At 38.7% G+C, this 22,131-nt stretch overlaps 1 protein-coding gene across 4 annotated transcripts; it reads right to left on the reverse strand.

Moving 5' to 3' along the window:
- Window positions 1-3,601: 3,601 nt before the first annotated feature.
- LOC143854009 (LEAF RUST 10 DISEASE-RESISTANCE LOCUS RECEPTOR-LIKE PROTEIN KINASE-like 1.2) lies at window positions 3,602-15,154 on the reverse strand. 4 transcript variants are annotated; one of them, XM_077363711.1, is made up of 4 exons: window positions 14,344-15,154; window positions 5,707-5,754; window positions 5,206-5,466; window positions 3,602-4,830 (listed from the first exon to the last, which is right to left on the reverse strand). In XM_077363711.1, exons 1-4 carry the CDS (start codon window positions 15,077-15,079, stop codon window positions 3,902-3,904), a joined length of 1,974 nt encoding a protein of 657 aa, XP_077219826.1. In that variant the 5' UTR covers window positions 15,080-15,154; the 3' UTR covers window positions 3,602-3,901. The 4 variants fall into 4 exon arrangements, with proteins under 4 accessions (XP_077219826.1, XP_077219823.1, XP_077219822.1 ...); XM_077363708.1 differs by lacking the exon at window positions 14,344-15,154 and adding an exon at window positions 10,010-14,323; XM_077363707.1 differs by lacking the exon at window positions 14,344-15,154 and adding an exon at window positions 7,855-9,409.
- Between the last annotated feature and the right edge of the window lie 6,977 nt (window positions 15,155-22,131).

Below are 22,131 nucleotides of genomic sequence, written 5' to 3' on the forward strand. Positions count from 1 at the left end.
TAATCTAATCTTATTTGCAAAGTGGGATATTTTGGCCTCTTTGGAAGCTATTAAAGTTTCCTCACTATTATCTACAAATAATCATATTTAATTTCAAAAAATGGGATATTATGGCCTATTTGAAAGCTATTAACTCTATCATTCCTTAAAGTATCCTAACTATTATCTGCAAATAATCATATTTAATTTCAAAACCATTTGAATATAAGATTATTTACTAATAATGTTTATAAGTTGGGAAAGAAGTTAAAGATCGTCCCTTACCACGATGGGATCCCCCTTCGACTGGCTGCTTAAAACTTAATTTCGATAGCAGCGCCAGAGGGAAACCAGGACCCGCAGGGATAGGAGGTCTACTACGCATTTGTGATTCCCATTCGCATTTGTGATTCCAATGAAACGGAGGCCAGAGCCGTACGTTGGGGGTTAAAAGTGGTTCATATACAACTTGTCCTACCCATTGATGGGAGGGAGACTCATCAGATGCTATAGCTTGTGCTAAATGGGTCGGCTTCAGGGCTGTGGAGGTTGATGAATATTGTTTTGGAGATTCGAGACTGTTGTAGGGATATCCACCCAAAATATTCACATATGCGCAGGTCAACAAATGAGAAAAGCGGACAAGCTTGCTAAAGAGGGAGTGGATAAATCAAATATGGAAGTCATAACCACAAGCTTTGGACAGTGGTAAAACTTTTGTATAGGGAACGGAGCAGAAGCATTTGATGTTTAATAAAGCTTGCTAAAAGATGTTTAATAAAGTTACAGTTTTTCAAAAAAAAAAAAAAAAAACACGTTTAGAAGCATCAAAAGATGACCTTAACTTCTTTCTGTGTGTGTATGAAACACACATAGAAATTGAACTAAAGTTCGCATTTCAATCCTTCTTTGCAATATATTTCACTCTTTGTTTGCAATATGTGACTCGTTTTAGCTGAACGAATGTAGTGTTCCAAACCTCCTTTTATACCAATATGAGTGCACAAATGTTAATTTTGGGTTCAACACTAACTTCCCAACACCCGAAGGCTACAGAGATTGCTAAAAGTTTTGGAGGGCTACTTTTTATCCAAATGGTGCAAAACAATGGAGAGATGTGATATACAAAAGCACAACAGATACACATGGCTCGATGAAGATGCTAATGATGGCAATTGAGTGAATGAGAACTCCACTATAAGCTATGAAGCACGGGTATGGGTACGGGGTGCGAGTACGACACGACACGAGTATGTGGGTACGTGATTTTCCAAAAAAATGGGGTGCGAGTACGTTCGGGTACGCTGAATATAATAATATATTTTAATATTTTATTTTATATTTATAAAAAATTTTAAAAACAATTGGAAAGCAATCAAATAACAATAACATCACCAAAATGGAAAATTCTAATATTACTCTTCATTTCATAAGTGATTAAGTTCCATATTTTATAACATGAGGCATCAATACATCATTTATTTGAAAAAAAGTCTGTCACCAGTGTGTTGACCAGTGCCTAACAAGATAAATTATTTTTAGAGACCAAATTATGAGATTTTTTTTACCGGACTTTTGGGATTTAATAATGTTTGGACATGATAGATTTTATGAATTTTTAAAATTTGAAAAATACCCCACCGTTTGCAAGTTAAGAAAATTAAAATTTTGACCGGACCCTTTTTTGCGAATTTTGTACTACAACAGGAGAGTTGACTTTTTTTCCTTTTAGATTTGGATCTTGGAACTATTTTTAATAAATCCAAATGGGGTATTCCGTTATTTACGTGTAAATCTTAAGTAAATGGACAATCAAATAGTATTTACATGTAAACTATTTTTTACATGTAAATACTAAGTACAGTAAAGGAAAGACAAGAAACAGGAAGGGTTTACAAACCAGGTAAAAGAAGCAGGACGTGTCGGGTGCGCGTGGGTGCGCACCTCTAACGCACCCGACATGCACCCAGTACAAGAAAAAGGCTTTTTATTATTTAATTATGGGGGTACGTACCCGGGACGTACCCAGGGCGTACCCGAACGTACCCGCACCCCATACGTGTCGGGTACGGGTACAGGAGGCCCGGGAGAGTACCCGTGCTTTCTAGACTATAAGCAATAAATAAAGAAGATTCTAATTAATTTCTGTTGACCAATCCAAATTCAGATCAATCATCCCTAGACCATTTTATGAATCTCCTTCCTAATCATTTGTAGAGAGCTAGCTGTAAATTTTGATGAAGGAAAACCTTTTGACTGTTATTGATCAATAGATTTGATTTTTGGTTAGAGCTCAAACAAATTTTAGAGTCGCCACCTAAGTTTGAGTGACTAATTAGAACACTTAGTACAACTCCGCAAAGCTATGCATATGTCATTGGAGACAGATTTGTTCTCTAGTTATGATATTGGAAGGGTTAGGCACCAATTCTGTCCAACCTAGAAGTCGGTCTTTAAGATTTGTCAAGTAAATCAACTAGTCCTTGAAAATTGAGACATCACAATGGAAATTAGATATTTGTGCCAAAATATAGGTCCATCTCTGCAGCATAGATTTGACGTCAGTTAACAAGCAAGCAGATAATCTTGCAAAAGGAGCGGGGATGAGGAGATGGTCATCACAACATTCAGTTCGTAGGGGAAAGTAGGAGTCTGACATATGGACTATTCATAGGGGATGGTTGCCGCACAATGATACTCGAATCTAGAGCAGTTTTACCACGAATGGTGGGAAGGACACCTTAGGTCTCTTCCCAAATTCCAGCAAATAGTGGCTGGATAATGATGGAGATTATGCAGCCCAAATGGTAAGAGAGGCTACTTGTTCTCCCTGTACAGAGAGTCTTCTTCAATGCCTTATTTGTGTCTATCTCTCTTTTATCCAAAGCCGGCTCACATAATTGTTGGCTATATTGAGGAAGACATAAATTCCAAGGAAGTTGTTGCACCTTAGCTGAAGTGGTTAAGGCTTTGTTCTACATCTAGGACGTCGGAAGTTCAAGCCCAACTTAGCTACTAAAAAAAGACATGCATTCCTATACAGAGTCGTTGAAGGTTATCAACAGCAGTGCAGCTGATAATATTCCAGCTTCTGTCATTGCTATAAATTACTGGAGCTTACCAAAGGATGCTACTCTGAAGGATATTGTGACTGTGATAAGAGAGGGTGAAACTCACCATCTACGTCAACCACTTGGCTTCTAACATTCTCTTTCAGGGAAAGGAATTGAAGGAGGCTCTGCTGATTTTTTTTTCTCTTCTTCTATGGATAGAATACTTTATTAACTTGTATATATAGGACAGTGTGTAATGTATTGATAGAGTACTGTATCAAAGAGGTAGTGAAGGCGGTTTGGGGAGTTACTGCTGTAATCACTTTGAGGGATGACTTGTATCCATTGTTTGTATGTATTATGGCTGCTGTTTTTTAAATAAAATCTACTTAAGAACCATTATAGAAAGAAGGTAGTGAAGATATCATTTCCCTTTTGAGAACACAGAGGAAATCAATGTGGCAAAGCTGAGTTTTGAAGAACTCTTAAACCAAAATGAACATTTGCAAACTTGGGTGGCAAAAGTGAGGTTTTCTACTTCAATTTTCATTTCTCTCTGCACAAGTAAATCATAGAAACCATATTAATTAAAATTATAACCAAAATAATAAAAACAATCACCCCCCACAAATTTGCACTCCAGTATTCGCTATAGAAACTCCATTAGTATTTACATTACGCTCAATTTCAAAGCTATTGCTTTCTGAATCCCTCATGATCCCCTGGAACCTCAAAAAACATTAAAAGATAGAACATATCTTAAGCATTCTCTAGGAGCAGCTTATGGATTAATATACTCATTACAAGCTACTATTCATTTAGAAAGGATTCTTGAGAGAGAAACAAAGGGAGAGGAAAAACAGTTATCACTACCCACTAGTGTTAGGTGTTGTAGACCTGCTGGCCCATGCATCCATCACAGTATCCGGCGATGACGGAGTTTTCATAATCAGTCCGACATCATCAGATGTAACATCGACCTGCTCTACCTTCTTCGCCGGGTACTCATCACTCTCAATCCCTCTCAACACCTCCAAAACCTCCTCCATGGCAGGCCTCACGTCCCTGTCCTCTTGCAAACACCTAAAAGCCAACTCTGCCACCAAAGTAATCATCCTTCTTACCCCATAATCCGATTCGAACCCAAGATCCAGGTCCACCAACTCATGCAAGGCATGATTGTGGATCTTTTTGATTGCCATGTAAGCCAAATTGATCTCGTCCCGATGCCTAGAGACGTCCACGGCCGGCTTGGATGATATAAGCTCGACAAGGACCACTCCAAAGCTATAAACATCACTCTTGTCCGTAAGTTGGTAGCACTTGTGATAGTCAGGATCCACATAGCCAGGTGTTCCTTGTGGTGCAGTAGATACATGAGTGACATCCACGGGAAAAAGACGAGATAAACCGAAATCTGCGACTTTGACATGGAAATTGTTGTCTAGAAGAATGTTGTTAGTTTTAACATCACGGTGTATAATTGGATGTTCAATGGCATGGAGGTATGCAAGAGCACCAGCTGTTTCTATGGCAATACTCATTCGGGTAGGCCATGTGACAGGCCCAGTTTGTGCAAGGGCGCCATGGAGATGATCTGCCACGGTGCCGTTGGGGACAAATTCATAGACAAGGAGAAGCTCGCGGCTATGGCGGGAGGTGCACCCATATAGGGAGACAAGGTTCTGGTGGCGCAGGCTGGAGAGGATCTCAACTTCATTCATAAATTGTTCAACACGCTTGTAGTTGTTCTCGTATAGGCGCTTGACTGCGACAGAGCGCCCATCACGGAGCTTGCCTGCATAAAAATCAAACTCTTAGATAAATGACAAATTGAACAATGTAAATTTAAAGAAAAATAATTGTTGTGTTATTTAAGGTCTTGCTTGCAGACCCATTTGGGGTATTTTGTAATCTTAACTAATTGTGGAAGTTCTTGTCACGTAATCTAGGGCGATGATATTTTCACTCCCCCTGCAGTACGCATTCGCTCCCCTTATTAATGCTTTTTGACGTCAAATCAAGTTAAAAGGGGAGCGAATGCGTACTGTAGGGGGAGTGAAAATATCATTGCCCGTAATCTATTGATAGATGGATACTTCTACAATACTAAGTATAAGCAACAGGCCAAAGGAAGATAAACTGAAATAAAAAACGGATGTGATTGACATACCATAGTAAACAGTGCCAAATCCACCTTCTCCGAGTTCTTTAGAGTCGTCAAAATTGTTAGTGGCTTCTTCAAGTTCCTCATAGGTGAAGACATGGGTGTGGAAAAAGTTGCTGTTGCACTTCTCGAGGTCATGTTTGGAAGAGGGTTCTAAAGATTTGCTACTAGAGAGGAGGGCCAATGAAGTGGAACGGAAACGTTTCCGACGGCACCAAAAAAGAGCTATAATACATACTAGGAGGGCCCCAGCCCCTGTTACTACACCTGAAAGAGGAGAGATGATACTTAGAACCATTGTTTAATAGGTGTATTTGTCACCCCTTATTTTGATAGAGAAAAATTAAAGAATTGAATCACAAGATTTCAAATTACCAAGAAAATGAAGCTACTGATCAAAAGTATCAATTATTTTATTGGGGAACCATGAGGTTGATAGTATGGTTCGTAGGTTGTGGAGGGGAAAACAGAGGCAAATGGAAAATTAGGATATAAGCAGTAGAATACCTATAATGGTGTTGGTGTTGGTTTTTCGCTTCCCTCCGCTCGCTGCAGCTGCACAATCAGCATGTAATGAAGATTAGTAGAAAACCAAATCATGACTGAAATCTGGACCTCCTAGAACGTTATAACATCAAAGCTTGTTTAACTAAAACAAAAGAAGAGATCACAGAAAACAATCAACAGAGGCAATTGTGAATCCTGTCAAAACTGTCGATCTGACCATTTTATATTATAATGATTATCCATAAGCATATGCTCTCAGAAAAACCATCTATAACTATAAAATCTCCTTTGCGTTTTTCCAATTCTGCTGGTAACAATTGATGGTGTAGATATGAGAATCATATTTTGCAGAGAATAGGCAAGGATGTGAAAATGGTTTTGTTGATCATCATATGGCAACTGAAACTCTGTCTCCTCTAATATATACCTCCCTCTTGTGACACTTAAAACATTCAGGGAGAAGACCCCATTGAAGAGCAAAACTGAAAGCCAATAGAGAAAAGTGGTCATCATCTGACATGTATTGGTCAAAGAGTGGCAGTAACTCAATCATGGGAAGCTGGAGGACCTAGCAACTACACAGAAGACTGATTCGATGGAGTTTCTGCATGTAACATAGGTTGCAGCTTTTGCAATGAGAGAACATATAATTCTTCGCAGAAATCTTGAGGGAGCTTATAATGATGGTGCTTGAATTTGAAGATGAAGAGAAGTTGATATTTTTTTTAGGCCCCATGAAGGAAAAGATGAGGAAAATCTGATACGGATCTACCTTGAAAGATCCAGTGTCTTGCCTGTCATATAGAATTTTGTAAAGAAAGGCTAGTGTTTTAGAAGAGATGTAATTTCCTGGCATTTTATATGAATAAACTTGAATTTAATATCTATTGAGAAGATTAACTCTATACAAAATATGGAGGGACTGTCAGTTTCAAAAGCTTATCTATTGAGAAAGAAATATGGACCTCCAAGAACATTATAACAACTAAGCTTATTTAACTAAAACAAAATAAGTGATAACATAATTGAAACGACCAATTACTCCAAAAGCTTAAGCTGTTGGAGTAATTGGTACTTTCACATGGTATCAGAGCGAAAGGTCCTCAGTTCAAACCTCCTTGATAGCAAAAAAAATCTACATGCAATGGCCAAACCCAAAAGGGGGCCACATGTGCCATGTGTAGGCCAACGCTAAAAAGAGGGGCCACACGTGAGGGGAAGTGTTAAAGTATAAACGATTAAATAACGCCTTCTCCAATGGCTTATGGTTTTGGAGTAATTCGTCACACATGAAACAATAAACAGAAGCAATTGCACCATGCCAGAATCCTTTCGAAACTGCTGTTCTGACCCTTTTATGTTAAAGTAATTATACATAAGCACATGCTCTTGGAAGGACCATCTATAACGAAAAAATCCCATCTGCTTCTTTTTCAATTCTGCTGGAAACAAGTCAAGTGAAGGTGTAGATATGAGAAGCGTAATTTTCAGAGACATAGGCAAGGGTATGAAAAGGGGTTTACAGTTCATAATATGGCATCTGAAATTATGACTCTTCTCATCTATACTGCAATGACCTCCCTCTTTGTGACACTCAAAACATTCAGGAAGAAGACCCCATTGAAGAGCAAAACTAACAGCCAATAGAGAAAAGAGGCCATCATCTGATATGTATTGGTCAAAGAGTGGCGGTAACTCAATCATGGGAAGGTGAAGGAGCTAACTACACAGAAGACACTGATGTGATAAACTTTCTGCTGGTAATAGAGATTGTAGCTTTTGCAATGGGAGGATATAAAAGTCCTCAAAGAAGATGACTATGAAGGTGTACCATGGTACAAGGTTCAAGAATAGCCTAAGACGCTCTCAAAGATCCTTATATACCCCTGTCAAGCTAGCCGATTACGTAACTCAAGAGTATTGAGCAATATGAACTCCTAGGACTAGTACTCTATTTTTTGTCTATCCCGAGTCTTTGGATCTCCCTCTCTCATGCATCTGAGTTAGGTTTTGCTTCTTGTACTCATAAATGTAACAGTTTTCTTTTTATCTAATAAACCGGTAGGGGTCCCTGCCGAACACTAGCTTACCTATCAAAAAGAAGAAGAAGACAGATGAATTGAGAGGGGGCCAAGAGCTGAATCGTACCAGGAGACAATGCTGGTGGTGGGAATTTAGTGGGGCCCAAGAGCTGAATCGTACCAGGAGACGATGCTGGCGGTGGGGTAGGACACGGGAAGAAGTGATGCGGTTGGCCACTGCAGAAACAGGTTGCGAGTTCTTGAGCAGGAGCTCCTCCTGTTTTAGGAACGCAGAACCCACCAGAGGTGAGGCAATGGCTACACAGCTCACGCCCCACTCTCCATGTTACATTGAAATCCTCTTTCAGAACATCGCCAAAACTCACTTCTCCATGCTCCAAGCGATTCACACCGTCAGTACAAATCCAAACCGAGCTAACAAGGCAATTATCAAGACCCTTGTACTCATTTATTCGAGCCAAGGAAAAGTAGAAATAACTTCCGGGTTTTGTAAGGCATTGAATTTCATGGAATGCAGAGTTTTGAATCGGGGTTGAGCAGTTACTGTATAAGCTGATACTCTGGTATTGACCAGCAGGATAATCGAATAATAAGATATCGATGGTGGTTTTTTCTGGAAACAGAGGGCATGCCATTCCCATGAAATCTTTATCTGCAATCGTTAGGATCCGATTCTTGTAATCGATCTCCTTCACTTGGTATATCCTTGAACCAATCACTATCTGGGGAACATTGTTTGTGCAGGTGATTTCAAACCCTGGATAGCTGCAATTTGGAGGGCGCTTATCAACATGAAAAGGGTAACTAATATAAAGGGTGATGTTTCCACATTGGAAGGGAAAAGGTATACATACAGCGTCTTCTTGGGAAAAAGAAAATGGAGTAAATAGGAGGAAGAGAAAAGAAAATGGTAAGAGAAACTGATGCATTTGGAGAGACTTCCCAACTGGGTTTTCTGTCACTATGCTTTTTGGATCGATTTGCTATGAGAGATAGGCAGATAGCATGAGAAGATATGGAAAGGTATTTAGTGAAAGAAAAGAAATGGAAGACTGCAAAGAAGAGACTAAAATTCTACAGTCAAAATCTCAGTCAAGGATGGATTTTTCCACAAGAGAATAGGAAAGGCGTTTGGTTTGCAAATTTCCACGTAATTGAAGAGTTGGGAGTCTTTCCACGCGCCATTTGGCACGCGTAGGAGTGAATTTAACGACAGGGAAATCCGAACCGGAATTGGTATAGAGACCACATGTGAGCTTGGGAACTTTCTCTTCTCTAATAAAATGCTAAAATGACGGTCCCTGTTGGGCTCTTCCTAACGGATTTAGCCTAAGAGTGCCACGTGGATGTGGTGGGATCCTTTGATAGGACATCCTACTTTGATAGGATCCTTCGAAGACTGAAGAGACAGAGGGTACCAATGAGACTGACAGAGGATAAGAGTGAGAGGATAGAGAAAATTTCACCCATCTTTCCCTCTCAATACCATGGTTTGAAATTTCAGTTTCGGACCTAGCCGAAACCGAAATTTCGGCCAAAATTCAATAAAGGCAGTTGAAATGTTGATTTTTTGGGCCGAAATTTCTGTAATTTCAGCTGAAATTTAGGAAAGGAATAAAAAAAAAATTCCAAATTTAGCCAAAAATTGACGAAATCCCCGAAATTTTGTACGTTTCGCCAATTTCAGTTTCAGTCAAGACCGAAATCCGAAATTTCGGATTTCTTTCGGATTTCAGATGAAATTTAAAACCATGCTCAATACACGAGAAATTTTGGAGGAAAGAAGGCTGACACATGGCATTCCCTTTGTTCCGCAATGAACTTTCGAGGTGTTAGCAAACCAAAGGCATGATTGTGTTTGATCGGAAAAGACCCAATTTTCTATCTACTCTGCGGCTTTTTAAGGGATCCAACCGAACCCTAATTAGTTAGGATAATCCAGATCCTTTTTAGAAGGTAGATATAGAAAAAGCTTATGATAAAATTAGATGGGCAGCCAATGATCTAATTAGTACTAGAACGATACGGACTCTGAGAAGGGGGCACATGTAATCAAGGAGTGTATTAAGGTCCCACCCTAATGAAAATGAAGGTGGAAGTGTTGTCATTTGTAGGAATTAGGAAACGAGTGACTAGGAAAGCAAGAATTCAAATTCAGCTAGAACTTATTTGTTTCCAGTATCTCATTCTCGTTTTTTAGGTGAATTTAGCTTCAAAAGATCACCAACTTTAAAGGGTAATAAATGGCAGAAGCTGCTTACCTGTGTCGAACATAGGCCCATTACAGACGGCAAAATGAGGTCCATCTTTGCAAAAACAAAGTGCTGATCTATCATTCAATGGGTGGTAACCACAGCTCCCATTAGACTTCACGCATTCGCCGCACCACCCATCGCCTGCACTCCAACTGACATTAAAACCATCCGCCAAAACATCGCTCAGATTGCTTGTATCTTCCACCACACGATTCACACCCGTTTCCAACATTGGAACTAGACTAAGTCTGCAATTTATGAACAACCTCGCAATTTCATCAGGGACCTTTGACATCGTGTAGTAAGCATAGTTTCCATCACTTGTGTAGCATGGAACTTGCCTAAATCCCTCTGGGTATCCACCTTGAATCAGGTTTGAGCAGTTGTGGTATAAAGTGACGACGAGAGTTCTCTCAGAATATTGGAAGAGAGAGGATTCAATGGTGATATTTTCCAACGGCAGAGGACATGACTTCCCTATCAAATTCCTATTGATAACTGTTAGGGTCTTGCTCTCGTAATCGATCGCCTTCACTTCTAATGTCTTAGACCCGATTTGTGTGATAAGAGTTTCTTCGTCACAGGTGAGGGTAAACCCTGGATAGCTGCAATTTTGTGAGCGGCCTTGGACGGAGAAAGGATAACTGATGTTGTAGAGGATTCCACAGTTGAATGGGGTAGGTGCACATTCTATGTAACTTTCATCGTCTAACGAGAAGGACGTATGCAGGATGAAGAAGAGGAGGGAGAAGAAGAGGTGTGATGGCAGAAATCTTGGATTGATTTGGAGACACCCCATGAAGGGTTATCTCTGTTCCACGCTCTGTGCTATGGGGCAGAAGATGATAATGCATAGAGATAGAGAGACAGATAGAGATTTGGTTTTTTAAGTCAATAATTCAAATGAGAGAGATGAAGGTTGAAGAGAGGCGGCTATAGATTCGTTTATTCAAATGAGAAAGATGAAAGTTAAAAGAGAGAGAGGCGGCTATGGATCTTTCAAAGGACAAAAAACATGACTGTTAATCTTTTCGTTTGGTAGGAACCATGGGACCCCAGAAAAATAACAGGAAGCCATTACTTAATGTTGGTCATATTACATCTACAAGACATAGAACAACTCCTAATTCTAGTCGCTTTCGCCGGTGCAATTAATTTGTAAACAATCACTTTTTCTAGCTGCAACAAGACAGCATTTAGTTGGCGTGTAGTGAATACTAAATTGACAATTGTTATTTGAAAAATATTCAAGAAATATTCAAAGGGATGATGCCACTAGTAGGGCAGAGGCCAACACAAAATTACAAAGTAGTATTCAACATCGAACAAAACCTTGGATTCTCACAAGAAAATTTAGGGCAAAATAAAATTATATTCCATACGAAAAAATAACTTGTTTTTGTTAGAGTATGTATGCATATATATAGGAATTCCAAACTCGCCAAATCTTGTCAAAAATAGTAAAATTTACGAAAAAAAGAAGAAAAAGCATAAGGCTTTTAAAATAGCTTGTTTGTCCTTAAGTTCGTATAATGCTAGGGAAACCGAGAGTGGGACCAAACAAATTGATTTACACCACAACATCACGTGAGCCAGCCCTTAAGTTAAGGGAAATCAACACAAGTTCTTTTTTTCTTTTTTTTGATCACATGGCATATATATTCTCATTGCAGGTTCCCTGCTAGGTCGCACTCTAGGTCTCAATATCATTTTCCTCTCTTAAAATATTCCTTCTTAGGGGCCGTTTGGATACAAAGATTTTCGAATCCGGGATTTAATTTCTTTAGAATTGTAGCTAAGAGATAAGAGAAGAAGCGGACCAGCCGTCGTTTTTGACTCGTTTTTTATTTCTCGCCCTTCTTTTCGTCAGCAAGAGAGTAGCTGATCCTCCTATATTTCTAGATTTTAGAAATCTCAGGATGCAGGAGAGATATTTAAAACCTGGATTTCTCACTTAAAATCCAAGAAATGTTATCAAGACAGAGTACAACAGCTTGATCATGAACCCTCTTCTACATTGTTTTCAAACTAAAAACCTGGATTCTAAAATCCGGGTATCCAAACGGGCCCCTTTGAAAAGTTGGAATAAAAACTCTCGAATTGGCTAAGATAAAAAATTTACTAAAAATTTTAAAGATAAAAAATTTCCAAAAATAGTAACTTCGAACTAAAAAATTGGAATTTGACGCTCAAGAGTCGCTAACAGTGCTAAGCTGAGATGATTCCAAAGAGTCGGCATAAGCCCTGATTTCGTCGTCAGATCAAAAGTTATGGTGGTTTGGAGTTTTGATCTTGTCCATTAGCAAATTGTTCCATAGAATGTCCTGCATCAACTAGACTAATGGTGGCCAAGTTTTTGGTAGCAACAAAAAGATATAATCCTAAGTCCTAACTATGTTATTCTTCCTATGAAATGAGAAAAATGCCCTTAATTCTTTTTTATAAAAAATTATATGATTGCCTATTTAATTTTTATCAAATTTAGTGACAGAGAATACCCAATCTCAAAATGTCTTCTTTGTGTGTCTGTGTGTGTGTGAGAGAGAGAGAGAGTAGATTTACTCGAATTGTATCTCATGTATATTTCTACGGCCCTTTAAGATTAAAATATGACCCTGAAGTGCCATCATATGTAAGGGCTCATGGGTTCCACCCTAAGAGTAGTATCTATGGCACCCCACAAAGCATAGTGCATTTTCACCAGATCTTTTGATTCTTTTCTATCATTCAAAGTTAACTCAATGTAGAATGGTTAATATACCTTTGGAATTGAGACCAAAAGTTAGCAGAACTCTAACAGACAATCCAAAAACTTAAAACTTTCCTGTAAAGGGGATAACATCCAACTTCCTATTGTTCCCCCTCCTAGATACTGTATCTATGGATTAGATAAGAAATATGCTATGAAGGATTGTAATTTCATAATTATTGAATGAACATGCGATAGACCAGCGTCAAACCCCAGCTTACCTACCAAAAAAATGTTCAAATGATTCATGGATCATTGATTTTGTGGGTGATAACAACAATGGGATGATGAGATATGGTTATTCCTTGAGATACAGGAGAGGGGAGAGACACTTCTGTGACACGCTTAGAGCATGTCTTAGAAAATTGATGTTGTGGCATTTCGTCAAACAGATAGGGTGGAAGAAGAGAGAGTTGGGATATGCCAAAGTGTTTATAGATCAGAAGTGTTTAAACGATTCTGTAACAGTCCCGGTGAAATTAATGTCTACAATTATAACATGGGAGTTGCTAGGGTCCATCGCAAAAGGCAGTCCGCGGCTGGTCTGACATGACATGCGATAGACCAGCTGTGAAATGTCTTTTCCCACGGAGGCCAGGAATTACCTTATAACATTCTTACTAAAATTAAGAGACAAATAAACTACCAAACCCAATTGATTATTCATTCTTAAGAATAAAATAATTTGCAATTTGGTGGTATCCAAAGACGCCCTACACCAACAATGTCGGTGTATCCGAGCGCTCTGAAGTCTGAACATTGTTAGGGTTTTCATATAGCATTCCTCTTAACAATATTGGGATATGATTTAATCTCCCTTATTTTGATATTGGCACCTAATCTTTCTTTTATATTTCTCTCACGGGCGGTCACAGGTCTGAACAAGCTATAAAAAAAACTAATCACGAAAGCATGTAATAAATACCAAGGCAGGCAAAAGGGTCTAGAAGAGCTGGAAATGTATGGTGGAGATGATTATTAACCATTTGTTAAAGAGCAACTAGGAAGACACGTCCGTGTCTAGGAACTTCCTAAAAGCCCTTCTTATCACGGCACTTGCCTAATTTGTAACTGGGGGTTTGCTAGTGTCCATCGCATAGCGTGGTATGTTGCATGTCAGACCAGCCACCAAGCTCGCTTTACAGCAGCTTTTGTCTTCATTCATGAGGTGGCTCATCTCACATGCAATATACCATCTGCGATGGACGGTAGCAGATCCCATGTAACTAATAACCATTTTAGTCACAATAATGCACTCATATTTTAACAAAATATACAGCACGGCATTTTGTTAGGGACAAGTTTGACAAAACCGTGTCTTAGTATGTTTGGGCTAGGAGGAGGACAAGATCAGGGATCACAAATCTGACCAACCCCAGAAAAAGACCCACCCTTTGTGGCTTTGTGGTACAGCCGGGCCCACAGTCCTCAAAACGAACACGACTAACTTAAGACGTATGGGTCCCACTGCAAGCCACCCAAACAACGGTGTTCTCCTTCTGATGTTTTGTTCAGACCCGTCTCACCATTAATTCCCCCAATTCATCTAACACCGGAAGAAAACCAAGCGCTAAAAAGTTAAAAAACGTACCGACGGGACAAGTTCTGGGGTGCGTTCCGTTCTGGCAAATGCAAAGAAAATCCTCACCGGTGGTATTATAACCGCAATACCCCTGAGAGTCTTCACAGACCCTACAATTGATAAGCGGAGTCCAATTCAACAGAAATCCCCGCTGCAAAGCAGTCCAATTCAGCCCATTCCACACTGTCGCCATCACCGGAACCACCACGACCTCCTGGCAATCCCCATTCCAATCCAACGCCACCGGAACATTAGTCTGTAGAGCCACATAAGATAGTCGAGGTAAGTTCTCCAGACATGGCAGAATTTCTGCCGTAGGGAAAGGAATCGTAGTGCAATTGAAGAAGAAGGTAAGGTTCCAATCTTCCCTGTTGTATAACAAGGGCGTATTTTCAAGGGTGACGTTGTAATGCGCCCTTGGACAGCTGCCTGTCGCCAATTCAATATCGACGAGGGTTATGTAATTTTCTACGTAATTGATGTCATCAACGTAGTAATCATGGTTGAGGAGATTAAGAACAGTTCTTGACCCATCACAGGTGAGGCCGAGGTTTGGGTAACCACAGTATTGGTATTGGTTGGTTCCATTGTTGTGCCAGAAAGGATAGCTTATGTTTACACCTCCGCCGCAGCTGTAAGGAGTTTTGCACTGAAGGTAATCTACTGAGTCCCCGCAGGCAGAGGTGAGGAGGAGGAGGAGGAGAAAGACGATGAGTTGGGGAGATTCGGACATGGAAGAGAACATGGTTTGGAGGAGGGAGAGATGTTCTTCAGAGTTGGGGAATTATATTTTGTTTTGTGATCTGGTCAATGCCTTAAAAACAAAGTAGAAGTCTGTGGACGGACGGTGCAGTGCATCTAATATAAAATTGAGAAGAAAAAAAAAAGGTTGGAAATGATATTTCCACTCCGGTTTCTATTATTTTAAAATAGGGCTGGAAGTATCATTTTCTGGGAAGCCTACGCAGACCCAAAGGTATAGACGTTGTAAGGTGATGACGTCCGTTGATTTGGTCATGTGTTATTGATCCCATCCATTGATGATCTCAGCCCTTTGATCCAAGGATATTCTTTGGAGGATTTTGCGAAAAAAAAAATTGATATTACAGATGGGATCTCCTTTAAGAAAGTAGCCAAAACTAATTTAAAACGCGTGGGGTTGGAACGTCAGAACAATGTATTGTTTTTTATCGCCTAGCATATGTTCCGCGCGTAAGCTTAGAATATTTCTTTTTCTTATGGGACGAATAAATCAAGATTAGCATTCAAAAATCAAAACTAGTAGACGGCTTAGTTTTAAGTTCTCTTGCGGTGAACTTTTATTTATATACATATCAGGAATGGTAAACTGAAGGGAACCCTTCCAACAAAAAAGACAGTTATAAGAGTGCCCCGGTTGGGCCATCTCAATAAAATGGACAATTTTAAAATCTGTCCATGTTAACTTCCACAAATTGAAGGGTTAGGATGATCCCATGGAGATGATTTTTTGGGCACACCTTCTCTATATGTCAGAAACCCATCAAATGAATGGTTTGGATCACCCAAATAATAACATACCAGATAAGTTATTTGGACGATTGACCAGAAACACTGGCCGTTTGATTACGCAGATTTTAGAATCCGAGATTTCTTCAAAATTGTAGCTAAGAGATAAGAGAAGAAGAGGACCAGCCGTCGTTTTTTACTTCTCGCCCTTCTTCCCGTCAACAAGAGAGTAGGAGATGCTCCCATATTTCCAGGTTTTAGAAATCTCAGGATGCAGGAGAGATTTTTAAAACCTGAATTTTTTACTTAAAATCCAAGAAACGCTATCAGGACAGCATACAGTAGGTTGATCATAAACCTTCTTTTACACTGTTTTTAAATTAGAAACCTGGATTCTAAAATTCGCGTATCCAAACAGCCCCTTAACCTTATATAAACAGGTGGCTGAGAAAGACTGTGTTTCTGCGGAAGTCCCTAGCAAACCCCTATATACATATACATATAATTAAGTATATCTCCAATATTAATATATCACCTATATATTTTGATATATTGTTAAAAAAAAATTTAAATGTATTCTTTGGAAATATAGGGTTTGTTCGGCATGGCTTCTCATTCTCACCCGACTGAACTGGCAGAAATGGATTTATGGCAATCACTTATTGCCAAGCTGAGATGTTTTTGTCTTCTTCGTATCCTCACTTAAAAAAGCAGTGGGAGCCATTTTAATAATGGTTACTAAGCAAGTCCACAAGGTTTTAGGTAACCAATCCGATTCTTCCTTCTTGAAGAAACAGGTTGGGAGCAAATTTCCTGAAATGAGCTAAGCGAATCGATTTATTTCTTAATCTTCGCCTAAAGTCCTGATCAGGAATAGGAAATCCGCAAAACAGGATCAGGTTTGTCAAACAAGTCTTTTGTTGTTTTTATTAATTATCATATCTTATTGAAAGCAACCAATCTTAGAATGTAAGGCCAAAGACAAAGTCTTATTCCTTATCTTGAAAGTTATTTTCAAATATCTTCTGCATATGCTGTATGACTGTATGAGCAAGACCTTGCATTGCAAACGGGCCCACGTCATTTACCAATGGTGCAAGAAAATTATTTCTCATGGAAAAAGTTTCCAAAGAAATATGTTTCGTCTCCACGATTTAGAGGGAAATGGTATGGTTATGGCTTATTTAGAGGGATATTATTATCAATTGAAGGTCTTCTGTATAAAGCTTGATGAACTACATTTGTTCAAATTACTTTTTCCATTTGTAATCGAGCAGCATGGAAAAATTTGGCTTTTCAAAAATAATTCTTGCAATTCAAACAGGGCATAGTCATGTTGCATGACCATTCAAGGCTGTCCCATCTACCGTTTCGATACAGATCTTTTGTCAAACCTATAATAAATATATTTCATGATGTCCAGAAGCATTTCCTTTTCAAAGAAAAATTTGAACCGAAAAAAGGATAGAGAAATTTTCAATGATAGAAACTGTTAATTTATATCCTCATGTTAGGTCGGAAATCCATACAAAAACTTACTAAGGGAAGAACTTAGCCATCCATACTGTAGGATTTCAAATGGATGGCTGATAAAAATAAGAATGTTTTAAAAATTTCTTCAAATTATAAGGTTAAAATTGTCTTGTACATATGTGATTTTTGGTTCATTACTCACCGACCGTAGGGTCCAATGGATAAATAACTTAGAATGAGAGAGAGAGAGAGAGAGAGAGAGAGAGAGATGAATGGAACCTAGGTAAGGATTTAGTCTTCAGGGGTTTTGAAGGTCAAATGGACTCCATTGGACTCTTAAGTGACTCTTAGGGTCTTCGACTTTGTGTGAACATTTAAGACTCTAGTAGATTTTTTTTAGGGAAGGATATCTGCGCCAAACTGTTTTGCTAAACATGCGCTCCACTTGTCTGTCGTGTAGTATTTAAAGGGATGTCAGAAGATATTACGGTTCTCAAAAAGCTCTTAAAGCCCTTTAAATACTACACGACAAACAAGTGGAGCGCATGTTTATCAAAATACTTTGGCGCAGATATCATTTCCGTTTTTTTTATTTAAATAGAATTTAGAGTCATGCGTACATTGAAATCTTATGTTATTCATCAATTGGAGGTTTAATATTCTATATTTCATTGTTACCCTAAGGGTTTGTCTGTCTTAATTACTAATGGATCCAAATAATATTAGGGTTTTGGGCCCGCTAATAGATCCAAATACAAGTGGCCATTTGTAGGCCCCATCAGTACATAGTGGATAAAGCTCAAATTTCTCTTTGATATGTTTTTTTACTATATTAGAATATGCACTTAAAATGTGCATATACTACAAAATATAGCAATTACAACAAAATATATAAAGGGATATATACAGACAAATGAAGTTCAATCTCCTACTGACCAACCACTACACAAAGGTCCCATCAAGATTTACTATAAAACCACCTATTCTTTCTAAGCCAACTCTTCAATTTAACCTATTATGAAAGAATTAATAATAAGCTGGCAACTAAAATTCAACCCATTAAGGCAGAAATTTAGATGAAACAAACATTGAAATATGTCATTTCCAATGGCTAGTTGTGTAAACTTCCCACATCTTAACGGCCATATTATCTTGCATCAAAATATTTAACTCGAGTTGTTAAGTCTGTGTTTGAAATCTCTACTCAAAATCATAATCTCCATTGTTATTTGGAACATTATAAGGTATTTATTCCTGTGACTCATCAAGTGAGAGCCCATCACAACCACATTCCCTAGTCAAGAAATTATACAAAGCATAGCATGTCATTACTAACTTCACTTGTGTTTTGTTAGGATATGGCAGTACAAAGCATAGCATGTCATTACTAACTTCACTTGTGTTTTGTTAGGATATGGCAGTTGAATCTTAAATAAAGTGAAGCATGGTTTTAATATACAAATATTTGTTCACTGCATTTTTTTGGTGATGAATGATCGACGATGATTGAACACCTTTTTAAGATTTTTGTGGCCGTTGGTTTTTGGCACCATACACTTTCAAATGATAATGTGTACCATCATATGGGGCCAAGAACTTGACCTTATTCAGATTTCAGAATCAATGAAGAAAAACTTAGCTAGATAATTGAGCAGTATTATTATCTAAAATATATTTATTTTGATTTGTCTTAAAACAATAGTAATTTAGAAAATTTTACCCCCTAAAACTCTGAGACCATCATTCCTTATCAGAGCATCTTTCAGGATGCATGCACCATTCACATGCCGCTAATATAATTTGAGCGAGTTTCAATAAGCAAGTGTATCAACCCCATAGACCATAGTTGGAACACAAGTTCCGTCAATGGCCTCAATGTATCCCTACATTAACCATAAAATTAGTAATAATAGACTAGCATAATCATTAAAAATAAGGCTTCTAACATAAATTTGTTAATATCCATCTTAAAATAAGGATTCCAATGGGTGTCATTCAGGATTTTCTCAATCAGCTGGTGGGGGCTCGCCTCTAGGTAGGAGTGATGGTGGTGCCATGAAGCGACGTATGCTACCACTCGGCTCTCAACTCCACAGGGTGGATCGGCTGGTTCGGGTGTCCAAAGATTTCTCGGCACGTGTCATCCTCCCGCTGGCCGGTCGGTTTCATCTCCAACATCATGAAAACAGAAAACGTCGGCCAGTCATTTATCACTTCCCAAAATTCCATTGAAGGGAAATTTTGTCTACTTTATTGTATTGACTAGGTTGTGGTGGTAGAGAGTTACTAGGAAGACACTTCCATGTGGGGATCTGAGGGAACTGCTTGGTAGCCCTCCTTATACTGACTAGGTTGTGGGGTCTCTGTTGAGCTTTTGGTAGAAAATGAATTGGAATCAGCCCGAATAAGACCCAATTTTCTTAAGCTCAATCCGAATTCCCCCAAAAAAATGACCCAGGTTGCACAAGGCTAACATTTCTCCGAATAGAAAATGTGCAAGTCTCATGCACTAGGGCCCTGTTCGTTTTGTACTTTGAGAATTGATTTTAAGTCTAAAACAGGTTATTTTTCTCAAAATTAATCGCATTTGACACCGAGTTTAGGAAGCTTATTCCAAAAGCGCCTTTTCCACAAGTTAGAAAAAATTAATTGCGTGGCACAAGTGGTTGAGGGCTATAACCATTCAAAAAAAGTGGTTGAGGTCTATCAATTTTGGGTCCAATAATCAGTCTTGAGGGCAATGTTTCTTTTCTGTTCAGCCATCTGTTAACATTGCTTTTGAGAGAAAATCCAGCTGGAATAAATACTTGCTTTTCAACTTTTTTTTGTTTTGGTGAGTAATTTGGAGCTAAACACAACTGGCTTTTCTACTAGCTCCCAAAATCCAAAACAAACAGGGCCATGCTCTCTGTGTATAGAATTATTCTCCAACCACTTTAGAATATACTCATTGGGTTGGTTTGGGGCAAATGTTGTTTCACTCGATAAGGATGATCAGGTCAAGAAGTCGTGGAAGGTGGCTCCACTTTGATAGCTAATGGAGTAGCTAATTAACTGCCTCTATGGATACTCTAAAATTTAGGATTTGCTAAGCAATTTTGGGAAAGCCATTTTGCAGAAGAGAGCAGTCACCGCAGAGCCTGTGAGGCCCGTTCTCTCCTGCAAAAGTGAGCTGCAAAATGGCTTTCCGCGAAATTACCCAGCAATCTTATGTGAACATAGTTTCCAAGTTAATTTTACTTATATTGAGAATTATGATTAGAATAGTTTTATAAATGGCATAAAGGCTTTCAAAGTCAATAAAATTAGCTCCAAATTTACATTCTTTTAGCGGGGAATCATGTTTACAATATCATTTCAACCAAGGAGAAATTATTTGGAATTTGAAGAGTATTGTGATCAATAGATGTGATCACATGTGCATCAGAGACTGTTGGGTCCAAAACTTTTGGGGCCAAGGCCCAAGACGATTTTGTTAGCTATGGCCTGCGTGATGAACGGTCCCCGCCACATTCCAAAACACCAGTGGGTCCCACCTTGATTGACCTTAAGCTTCCATTTGATAACCCTTGCTTCGGATCCAATGGCCCTAAAAATCATGTCAATCATCCGATTTTAACATTCACTAACGATTTTTTTTGTACTTAGCAACGGTAAAAGTTACATTTTATTAGATGTTAGATTGCAAGATGGGCGTGATCTTTAGGCCATAAGAGATCCAACGTGAGTCCTATCAGATGTATGGTTCAAATCAATCAAAGGTGGGAATCAATATGTTGTCGTGGGTGCATCAATCAAACGTTTTCATTGATGCCTTCTTGAAGTAAGTTAGAATGTCTATCCTTCGATTGGGCAGTGATGTGTGGACCATGTTGATGTTGAATGGAATGGTTCTTACTTTTGAGTTGTTTTGGATTGTTTTGGAAAAACTCTCGACTTTTTAAATTCGCTTTGGAGCCGTTTGGATACGCAGATTTTAGAATCCGATCTGAATGTTATAGGGTTGATCCTAACCTTCTATAGATCGGAGGGTTAGGATCCACCTATGGAAATAATTTTTGGGGCACAACCTATTTAGGCTGTGGCCCATCTAATAAACAGTTTGGATCATCCTATTTTGTGGGCCATACTGTACATTTAATAAAGCGAGGAGTGCCATCATCAAAATACGGTTGTGCTGATAACATTTCCCTTTATTGTAATCCAATTATAATTTCCTCTTAAGTCCTTTGCCCGCATTGGTAAATAGCTTTTGAGTACTAGAAGAAAAACAACTATACCTGATAAGATTAGGTGAATGCGCAAAATTGTGGTCATTTTATTTCTATCTTCATTTTCTCATATAACCGAAGAATGGATCTCTCCTCTTTTCAGTCTTGCTCATTAGAGTTGATATTTGAATTTTTATTACCTACCAATCTTGTTCAGCAATTTGTTTACAAGTTTGTTCATTTTCACACTATGAGATTTTATATGCCATGTGTGCGTGAAGTCAAGTATTTTTCAAAAATTACAATGTGGCCCACTTCATAGGATGATCCAAATCGCTCATTTATTAGGCCACACACATAAATAGGCTCTGCCCCGCAGATAATTTACATAGGATGATCCTAACCCTCTGATATGCAAAGCGACTGCACATTATAGAAACCTCTATGGATCGGAGGGTTAAGATCATCACATGGAGATGATCTACAAGACATGGTCGTCCATCCTATGTGTCTTCATCTAGCATTTATTGGGTTCAAACTTTTCAATCCCATACATTCTAAGAGGTCAATCAAATGAATGGTTAGCATCACCTTTCAATACCTAATCACTCGTAAATGTACCCAC

Source organism: Tasmannia lanceolata, unplaced genomic scaffold (assembly GCF_043159265.1).
Source record: "Tasmannia lanceolata isolate RefF3 unplaced genomic scaffold, GAP_Taslan_0.1 ptg000020l, whole genome shotgun sequence".
Classification (NCBI taxonomy): Eukaryota; Viridiplantae; Streptophyta; class Magnoliopsida; order Canellales; family Winteraceae; genus Tasmannia; species Tasmannia lanceolata.